This window comes from Scardinius erythrophthalmus (assembly GCF_964197995.2).
Source record: "Scardinius erythrophthalmus genome assembly, chromosome: 22".
NCBI lineage: Eukaryota > Metazoa > Chordata > Actinopteri > Cypriniformes > Leuciscidae > Scardinius > Scardinius erythrophthalmus.
Window position 1 is genome coordinate 29,445,121 of NC_138242.1, and position 10,856 is coordinate 29,455,976.

General features: G+C 37.6%; 1 protein-coding gene across 2 annotated transcripts; it reads right to left on the minus strand.

Annotated features, from left to right (window-relative positions):
* Positions 1–177: 177 nt before the first annotated feature.
* Positions 178–10,742, minus strand: anks3 (ankyrin repeat and sterile alpha motif domain containing 3). 2 transcript variants are annotated; one of them, XM_081352281.1, is made up of 16 exons: positions 10,628–10,742; positions 10,117–10,312; positions 8,652–8,850; positions 8,420–8,541; positions 7,242–7,323; positions 6,745–6,862; positions 6,525–6,662; positions 5,103–5,228; positions 4,912–5,024; positions 4,691–4,831; positions 4,478–4,602; positions 3,905–4,046; positions 2,730–2,946; positions 1,808–1,867; positions 1,631–1,726; positions 178–1,022 (listed from the first exon to the last, which is right to left on the minus strand). In XM_081352281.1, the coding sequence occupies exons 2-15, from the start codon at positions 10,293–10,295 to the stop codon at positions 1,644–1,646; spliced, it is 1,845 nt and encodes a 614-aa protein (XP_081208407.1). In that variant the 5' UTR covers positions 10,296–10,312; positions 10,628–10,742; the 3' UTR covers positions 178–1,022; positions 1,631–1,643. The 2 variants fall into 2 exon arrangements, with proteins under 2 accessions (XP_081208407.1, XP_081208406.1); XM_081352280.1 differs by having other exon boundaries at positions 10,117–10,301; positions 10,628–10,731.
* Between the last annotated feature and the right edge of the window lie 114 nt (positions 10,743–10,856).

Here is a 10,856-nt window from a genome sequence, read left to right on the forward strand (position 1 = left end):
TTCATATTTTTCATTATTCTTTCATATTTTGTTATGTAATGAATCCTAGATGTTTTACAGAACGGACTTCCACTCCTCAGATGTTCAGTGTCTGTGTTTTTTGTCTCAGGTAAGTGTTTTCTCTATAACTATGTTCTTCCAAACAGTTTGATGCTCATGCAAACACTATGCGATATGTCCTACAGATTGAAATGCTTTATTTCCAGACTTGATTTATGTACATACATGTGACATAATTACAAAACAGACTTTTTCATAATTGAGAAATAATGACAAACAAGCAGATTTACATTTAAAAAATGATCATATAAAATTGATATTCATTGTATTTTTACACATTTTAAAGACAATAAGCTCTTTTAAAAATATAAAACTGACAGTAGCTCCAGCAATACAACCATAAACCTGGATGTGCAGCTGTGGCCTTATTCATGAAACATTCTGTGCACATTTCTGTATTGAATTGAACTGAATATGGCAGGTCGAGACCCAATGAGAGTATTTAGAGGATACATAGGATTTAAGAGAATACGGTTAGACAAACAATTGAGAGTACAGATCATCTGTGGTTTGATGTATGAAAAAAAGAAGACATTATTAGTCTTTAAATAGGCATAAAACAAATCTAATCAAGAGGTTTGATTGGTTGTACAGCAATAAACAGCATCTGTGCTTGCAGTGTTCACACACACACACACACACACACACACACACATGTATTTCTGTGTTATTCACACTGAATTCCTGACAGGCAGTTCAGATTCTCTGGCTCCGCCCTGTCCGACACAGCTCTGTCTGTGATTGGTCAGTTCTCATGATGCAGTTATGTACCATGTGACTGGAGCACAGGTGAGATGACCTGCTTGTCATTTTTGGCCACCCTTTGCTCCTCGTTCAGCCTGTCATCTCCATCCGAACTCGTGTCACACTGGACCGGCACGAGTCGCTCTCTCTGGCCCGTTCCTGTAGCCGTTTGTGTGTTCAGGGTGGTTTTTCACCCTCCGTCAGTAAAAGCGAGTGTCCTGCGAGGATAAACAGATCAGTTAGAAAATAATTCAATTTTTTTTATATATATTTTTGAAAGTCTCTTATGTTCAAGACTGCATTTATTTGATCAAAAATACAGTAAAAAAATATGAAATATTATTACAATTTAAAATAACTGTTTCCTTTTTGCATGTATTTTAAAATGTAATTTATTCCTGTGATCAAAGCTGTATTTTCAGCATCATTACTCCAGTCTTCAGTGTCACATGATCCTTCAGAAATCATTCTAATATGATGATTTGCTGCGCGAAACGTGTATCATTATTATCAATGTTGAAAACAGTTTCTTTGATGAATAGAAAGTTCTAAAGAACAGCATTTATATGAAATAGAAATCTTTTGTAACACGTCTTTACTGTCACTTTTGATCAACTTAATGCATTCTTGCTGAACAAGTATTCATTTCTTAATCTTGTAGAAATACTGTCAAAACAGTTTGTGTACACTTGCCCCGTTGTTTTGCTTCGTAGAAATGTTTATGCACACATAATGTTGATTGAGGCTGTGTGTGTGCGTGTGTGTGTGTGTGTGTGTGTGTGTGTGTGTGTGTGTGTGTGTGTGTGTGTGAGAGAGAGAAACTGACCCATTGGCAGCCACTAGGATTCTTCCCAGTTGTGTGAGCTTTTCTCTGAAGCGCTCAGACGCTGGAGACTGTGGAGAACTTCCTTCAAGCTGTCAGCTGGACAGAGACACACAATATGAATACACACATCCACGTGAAGGAAACACACACACACACACACACACACAGAAGTCTTACCGAGCTCTGCCATGTGAGACTCCATGTTAGACAGCAGCTGAGAGCACATTAACCCGTCGCCTACGACACAAACATCACAGCGGTTATTAAAACACTGAGGTCTGAAAGATCGAGACATCCAAACAGCCTCAGAGACTTCAGACAACATGACACTTCTGTTAGACTTCTGTTCGCTCATCAGTCTGCTCACAAAAAACGCCATTCAAATCTCTTATTTAAAAAAATGGTCCAATTCTCACTATTAACTACGACTTTTGCCTCAATAACTCCTAATTACTGCTTATTAATAGTTAGGATTAGGGATGTAGAATATGGTCATTCAGAATAAGGCATTAAATGTGCTTTATAAAGTACTAATAAACAGCCAATATCCTAGTATTATGCATGTTAATAAACAACTAGTTAATAGTGAGAATTGGACCCTGATTTAAAGTGTTACCAAAAAATGAAAGTCTTAATGACACAACTTTCAAGATGGATCAAGCATGAGATGCGTGTAGCAAGTGCTAATATGCTTCTGTGGTTTGGAGTTAATATTGTGTATCCAATTTACGGTTATTATTTATTAATTTATTGCAAGCAAAACCACCAATGATTTTCCCTTTTTTTTTTCATTTGTAAAATAATGAACTGAAAACAGTTTCTCAAGCAAAACTCTAGCAGGCCATTACAAAATATATCAATAAATACTTTTTTAAAATGTATTTATATATAAATAGCAAAACAAAATTATTAGTAGTTTTGCATGCAAATATTTTTTTGCATGCTTCATACTCTATAAAACCATAATCTGGTGTGATTTCAATAACAGTTTTACAACTGTGTTTAGATTGCAGTGCATTCTGGGAAGTAATTAGTGAATGTCCTCTTGTACATGGATTTATAGCTTTCCTCAATAAAAGCACTGGCAGGTTCTGCACACCTTTCCCCGCCCCGTCTTCCTGCGTGAGCTGTGTGTGAGTGTTGCGTAGTGTGTGTAGTTTCCCGCTCAGCGTCTGAACGCGCTGTGTGTTCTCCTGCAGCTCTGCCTGAACACTCTTCCACGACATCTTCTCCTCCATCAGACATCCCTCCATCACGGCACGCAGCTCCTTCTCCTGAGACACCTGAGCCTGGAGAGACTCCACCTCCACACATTGCTACACACACACACACACACAATAACTAAAGCACTTGCAGTTATTATGTGATAAACCTATGGCACTGTTTGCCACAAATTGTTGCCAGAACAGCTTTTTTTACAACTTCAATTGAATGCATGGCAACCTTTAATCTTAACGTGTTTGAATGGATATATTTTATAGCATGTTGTTTGTTTTATTGTGACCTGTTACACAACTAAATAAATATAAAGTATGGTTATGCTCTAAGATTTTATTCGTTTAAAGGCAGTTAAACCATATAAACAATACGGTTATATAACAAGCTACCTGAACACTCCCTGTTAACATTCAACAATTATAACATTACTTAGTGAAATAGGTGCAAATAGAAACAAGTGCACTACAGGACAGGAGCTTGACACTGCAGTCTCGTGGTTTTGACACTGTTGATGTTACAGTGCATTAAATAACAGCTAGGTGCAAATTACAAGACGATTTTAATTCTCTTTCCTGACAGAATCTACGGGCCTAAAATCCTCTTTGCAAATGAGCTTTATGAAGTAAAGATCATGCCAGTGATGCTTTATAGTAATAGTGTATACAGAAGTATTTTGAATGAGCTTTTATTGTTATATTTTAAAGGTGCTGTGTGTAATATTGAAATAGATACTTCAGTCCAAATTCAAAATGTTAGTTGCTTTTTATGTGCTTTTGTCTGGTTTATATATATATATATATATCCAGACAAAAGTACATAAAAAGCAACTAACATTTTGAATGTTACTGACACTAAAATGAATATATATATATATTTATAATTAGCTTTAATTTTTATATTCATTTCAATATCAGTAATTTTAGTACTACAACTTTTTTTAGCACTACAACTTTTTAAAGTTTTATTTATATTAATATTTTAATTTATTTCAACTATTTTTGTAGTTTTAGTTACCGTAACACTGGCTCGTGTGAAAGGAAGTGATGCGGTCAGTACCTTATGAAGCTGAATGGCCATTTCCTGCATCTCGGCCTCCAGTTGGTCGGCGTACGCCTGCTCTAACGCATCACTGGGCGGACGGGCGTTACTATGCCAACGGGCTATTGCTGATGTCATCTTCCTCTTAGGACCAAATAGACTATGAAAAGAAAAGCACAACTAGTTAAGTACAATAAAATCAAATAAAATTTACTTTTTAATAAAATAAAAATTAATCTGAATAATAATTTAAAAAAAATTCAATGAGATACAATACATTTGTAATAAAATACAAAATAATCTAATTAAATGGGATGCGTTTTTAACATAATAAAATGTTATTTTTAATCAAATCAAATAAATCAGATACAATTTTAATCAAATTATTAAAAAAAAAACAATACAATAATATAATAATAAAAAAATAGTAAAGTTCAATCAATCAAATTAATTTCCATCCATCCATTCTCTAAACCATTTGCACCATGTAGGAACATGGGGATGCAGGAACAAAATAAAATAAAATAAAAGAGTAACAATAAAATAAATAAAAATAATGAAGGGTTGCTGAATCTGTGAAGGCAGACTCACGTGATGCCAACTTCCTTGAGGTCGTTCTCAGTGAGTGTGAGGAAGATTCTCAGGTCGATGTCTTGCCCCTCCAGCAGGGGGAGGTACTTACTGAACCCGATCTGCTCCAGAAACTCTGCTAGATCCTGTGACACACACACACACACAGGTCAGGAACACATCTCTACATCTCTACATAACACCCACATGCAAGTGACTAGCACACACACACACCTTGGGTCCAGTGTATGAAGGAGGAGGTCCAGAGGAAGACGGCGCCTCACGGTATCCTGAGCTGTTATGGGGAATCCTGCCCTTGGAGTGCTGGAGTTTGTTGGACCGACGTGGACAACTCCTCTTTGCTTGATCAGAGTCCTGCAAACATGAGTGAGACGTTCAGTGAACAGTTATCGGAGATGTGTGTTGTGATCTGCAGTGATGCATGATGGTCAGACCTCGTTGCTCTCCAGCGACGCCTCTCTGCTGAGTCCGAGGAGATGAGACAGACCTTCACTGCTGCTGCTGGAGCTCCTCATGGTGGGCATGTCGTGATCAAAGATCAGCTCATCTACACAGACAGTGGACAGAGATCACACTCTAGCGGATGCATGGGTGGGAATGATGGACATCTCGCTGAACCGCTCACCTCTACTGCTGTTGCTCTGGCCGTCCAGCTCGTTGATGGGGGAAGTGACGTCACGATTGCAGATTCCCTCGCTCTGATCGCCAGCCTCACGTGAGGTCATGTATCCGGGAGGAGCCACGGGAACCTCTGTAATCAAAGAACATTTGCACACTACCGTTCGTTTTTGAAAGAAGTCTCTTCTGCTCACCAGGGCTGCATTGATTTGATCAAAACTACAGTTTTCTGTTTGAATATATTTTAAAAGGTTATTTATTATTTACATAATTTATTCCTGTGATCAAAGCTGAATTTTCAGCATCATTACTCCAGTCTTCAGTGTCACATGATCCTTCAGAAATCATTCTGATATGATGATTTGATGCTCAAGAAACATTTCTGATTATTATCAATGTTGAAAAAACAGCTGTGCTGATTCATATTTTTGTGGAAACTGATATTTTTCAGCATTTGTTGTTTAAAGCTACACTGTGTAGGATTTTCTCCCATCTAGTGGTGAAATTGTTTATGACTACCAACTGAATATTACTTTCTAGCGTTTCTAGAAGTATCACGATTCCTATGGCGTTTTAACTCCTACATTGGCCGTATTATTTCAAATCTGCCGGCAATCGCGAGTAATCTCCCCCTCGCATTCGTCACGGCGCCACTGAGTGTCAAAACGCGAAAGGCGAAGCTTGAATTTCCAGGTATGTCCCTCTTTGTCTAATATATTTTCAAGATGGATGCGCAACATGGCTGCCGCCATTTGAGCGACTCGCTCGTATGTATTCTAAATGGCAGATTATACACTTACGAGAATACTTAATTAGTTGGTTGAAGTGATTACACATTAATGAGAACGTATAATTTTGAAAGAAGAAAGTGTTTTTTTGAAAAAAATTAACTTAAAATATTACACAGTGTAGCTTTAAAAGACCCCAAACATTTGAACAGTAGTGTTAAACTACTGTTTAAAAAGTTTGGGGTCAGGAAGATTTAAAAAATAAAAAAAAATAATAATATTTTTGTTTAGCAAGGATGCATTAAATTGATCAAAAGTGACAGTAAAGATTTCTGTTTGAAATAAACACTGTGCTTTTGAACTTTTAACCCTATTCATCAAAGAATCCTGAAAAAAAAAAAAAAAAAGTATCACGGTTTCCAGCAACATTAAGCAGCACAACAGTTTTAAAACATTGATAATAATCATAAATGTTACTTGAGTAGCAAATCAGCATATTAGAATGATTTCTGAAAATTCAGCTTCACATCACAGGAATAAATTACATTTGAACATATATTCAAATAGAAAACATTTCTTTTAAATGGTAATAATATTTCACAATAATTTTTTGATCATATAAATGCAGTGAGGAGAGGCGGCGTCTGTTAAAAACAAAATCTTCGCGACCCCAAACTTTTGAGCACATGTATATTGAGCACCGTGTTTGGAGCCGACTCTGAAGCGCGCGATGGCTTGAGGGCCGTCGTGAATGCTGGGTCCTCTGGCTCTACAGCGAGCTGAACGGACTCGAGGGCTCGAACTCTCCTCTTCAGAGGAACTCAGCTCCTCATACTGAGCTACAGAGAGAGGTTAGGTTGTGTTATTCTCTGCACGTGTGATGAAAAAGGAAGATTACAAACGCTAAGGTGTGTGACTGACATGATTTGGCTCTCATGACGTGCATGTCGATGAGGCTGGCGATCTTAGTGTGTCCGTACAACATGGCCAGAGCTCTCGCCGTTTCTCCCTTGATGTTCCTCTCCTCTGCTCGTACACCCTGAATCACACACAGAATCAAGAATACTGAAAAACATACATGCATTTATTATATTCATATGGGGGTGTAAATATATGCTCTTACATCATTTAGTACAGATTCAATTGAATTGTGAGATTTCACGAAAGAAGAAATTCAGTCACAATTTGGTTTGATTTTATTTTTGTTCAATATAGTATAACTTTTTAAAACTATGCGAAGCATAATTAGAGGGACAGTTCATACTAAATATCGATCTGAAAATAAGTCTCGATTATCATTTTTTGTAATGGATGCATAGAGTTTTCTTTGTCCTTGACTAATGCAAAACCAAAATTATTATAAAAAATACAGTTTTTTCTTTTAAATCTATAATATTTCATAGTAAAGTCACACTTGCATGGTTGAGGAGGTACTGAACGATGATTTCATGTCCTGACGCTGCTGCTTCCATGAGCGGTGTGAATCCTGACAGCGGCTCTCTGTGAGGACAGAGGTCAAAGATTCAGTGGCTCTCAAACGGACACGTGTTTACTGAGTGTTATGTATTGTTAATGTATGAACTGTAATTCTGTCATGACAACTCTGAGTGTTTGGCATGGTAATGGATATGACGATGTTGATATGTTTGGTCTTGGCGGAGTAGATCTGCTACGCTGCTGCAGAACGAGTACGGGACTTGCTGCTGTCAATACACACACAGACACACTGCTGTGAGCGAGTAAGACATGCTGCCGCTGTACAATATAGAGTACATTAATTACCTATACAGGTGGAGCTGGGGAAGGAGAAGGTTTCTGAAAGCAAGTTTTTGAAGGTTGAGCAGCGAGCTCATTGGCTACTGATACACCAGGAACCAATCAGCTGTGCCCTATAGAGAATGATGTGATTGCAAGCAGATTGAGATAGGGATCTATCAGTGCGCCATCCAGAGTTTCATGACAGAACTTTGTATTGTTGTAAATGCAGCAAATCATCATATTAGAATGATTTCTGAAGGGTCATGTGACACTGATGCAAAGCTGAATTTTCAGCATAATTACTCCAGTCTTCACAGGAATAAATTACATTTTAAAATATATTCAAATAGATCAATTGTAATAATATTTCACAATATTACTGTTTTTACAGTATGTTTGATCAAATAAACGCAGCCTTGGTGAGCAGAAGAGACTTCTTTCAAAACATTAACAAAAATTAATTATTCCAGACTTTAGACAGCCAGTGTATCATTTCACAAATAAAAAAATATAAATTTTGCATTTGTAATCCAATTCTGTGTAAACCTTTCAGCAGACTTCAGATCAAAAAATAGGTCAAGATACTGAAGATATCAACTTCAATTTATTCATCATATCCGAACTGAAAAGTCAATGTCTAGGGCACAGTGCATTGTGGGATTTTAACATGTCCCATGCAACAGAAAATGTGCATATTGTGCAAAGTACATATACTACAAAAGCAGTGTTGTCTGCTATTCTGAACAAAGCTTGCGTGTGTAAGGAAGTAAGAAGGATATTATAGAATGATATTATATTTGCTTGTAGGACGGTATTAATGAACGCGAATGTTACTCACTTGACATTTGCATTGGCGTGATGCTCTATTAAGAATTTGACCATCTGCTGATGTCCAGTAGCCGTGCTGTGCAACAAAGCCGTCCATCCGTGCACATCCTTACATTCAAGCTGCGCTCCTTGCTGTACAGAGAGAACGATTCATCCAGTATTGTACAGTGACTGCTGGCTTAAAGAATAATATAATAACTGCATAATTCAACTAACAACTTTTCTTTGTCGCAAATGCTCACCTGCAGTAGGAAGTGGGCGATGCTCTCGTTTCCACAGCTGGCGGCGAGCATCAGGGGTGTGAGTCCTTTAGACGTGGTGGTGTTGACACTGATGCCCGTCTCCAGCAGCAGCTTAGCGATGCTATCGTGACCGATATACGCTGCGTACATCAGAGGAGTCCAACCACCAATGTTCTTCCCATCCAAATCCACGTCTCCCCTGAAATGACATTTGGAAACAATAAAAAAGTGGAGATTTTGTAAATAAGTCTTTTTGTCGTACTTGGTGATGTTTGGTAAATGAGTCATCGGGTATCATGAAAACCTCATTAGGGCAAATTTTAAAGTGTGGCATCTGAGACATGATAACAGTGCATTGTTTGCATGTACTGAATAGATTCTGAATAACAGCTGTAATGTAAGTATAACATTCTAGGATTGTTTTTTTTTTTTTCAGGGTTTCTGCAGGTTTTATGAAGGTAAATTTAAGACATTTTAAAGATCTTTTTAAAACCAAGTAAAGAAAATGTAAGGAATAGATTTAAGGGAACACAATACGTCAATATGTTCTCGAAATGTAAAACACAGTGAGTCGTTTTAGCAAGACTTCAGAGCTTGGAAAAAAAATTGTTAATTCATTTTACAAAGAAGTAGCTTGAATCGCTCTGCTCCCAACCAATACAATATGGAAATTACTTTTACTGTATCTTCTAATCACATGGCAAAAAAGTGATTTATTTATTTTTTGTCTTCCAGTTTGTTTTCCTTTTTAAGGTCTTAATTTATGTGAGGGAGGATTAGAGGGAGGCTCTTTTTAAGACCCACAGAAACCCTGTTTTTACAACCAAAAACGTTCTGACGACCGAACCTTTTCTATAAAATCTATTTTGATTAGTCTTGATCTCTTTTCTTCACTATTGTGACATATATCTGAGTGAAATGGCTTCTTGAATGAGAAAAAAAGTAGGGCGGGTCCATGGGAAATTAATTGGATGGTTGTGGTTTGCTATTGGTGGATCTGATGTGAGTGACAGGCTGCCCCGCCCTCACACCAGTAAACACGTCATCAGAGAAGAAATGTTGCTGCAAGAGGGAGGGGACTTATTTTGATTAAGGATTACGAGGGCACGTGAACTTTAAAAAATAATAATGTGCTCGGATAAATTATTTATGATAAATTCTGCAATATTCCATAAAAAAAGAATTGTCAATTTTGATTTCATGTACTTCACAGTAGCATCTGATTCTGAAACATGATAACAGTGCATGTATCTATTCTCCACTGTTTGTATGCACACAGCCGTCCCTGATTGTTAGTTCTAACATTAATGTTTTTTTAGGTTTTATTTTTTACAACCATAAACTAACGTTCTGAGAACCAGGACTGTTTCTTTTAAATCTATTTCTTCAAGCACACTGGACTAAAACATGTCAAAATATGGCCAGCTAGGTAACATGCATGAGCATCAAACGTGTTCAGTATTACCTGCGAATGCATTCGGTCACCACATCATACTGTCCGATAGAGCAGGCGGTGTGCAGATCCAGCGGCACGTTGAGCTCCTCCGGGCCGATCAGAGCATCTCCACCGTCCGCCAGCCACACGGACAGACTCGCGCCCAACTGGTCCGACTCACTGCTGGCCTCGTCGCTCAGTTCAGACATGCTCCTCTGCAAATGAGCTTTGATATTTACAGTATGTATATGCTATTATTTATTTAATCTCTCTTCAAATAATTTGCAGTTATTCAGTGAAATTATATTCCGTTATTTGGTCTCGGAAATTTAAAGGGCTATTGTCCGTGCATCAATTCAACTCAATGATGCTATCTCATACTCGTATCCATATTCATTCTATGTTTAAAGCATGGTTATGATGCTGAAAGTTAGTTAAACCAACACTAAATATGGAAATGACAACTTTTTACAACAGTTCATGCCATAAACGCATAACCCAATTACTACATAAAGCACCCGACAACTAAAAACGTACAAACCTTGAAATAATTAAAACTTTGCAATATTCCAAGTTTTTTTAGGAATCGCAACAGCAGCGGCAACTCAAAGGAAGTTTTGTGTTCCAACCGGGCACTGTTGTTTAATATGTAGTTTGGAGCGCACAGGGAATTGTAGTCTTTTGTTTGTTTCCCATAATACAGTATGAACGGCAAGTGCGCACTGTAGGACTCCATATCCCATGAGCCTCTGCTCCGGCACTGCTATTTT

Bases quoted from the DNA above. Each gene is read 5' to 3' on its own strand.
- anks3 (XM_081352281.1), bottom strand. From the start codon at position 10,295: ATGTCTGAACTGAGCGACGAGGCCAGCAGTGAGTCGGACCAGTTGGGC. The intron at 8,851-10,116 runs GTAATACTGAAC...ATGTCATTTCAG, and splicing joins GTGACCGAATGCATTCGCAG to GGGAGACGTGGATTTGGATG. The intron at 5,025-5,102 runs GTGAGCGGTTCA...CTGTCTGTGTAG, and splicing joins CCAGAGCAACAGCAGTAGAG to ATGAGCTGATCTTTGATCAC.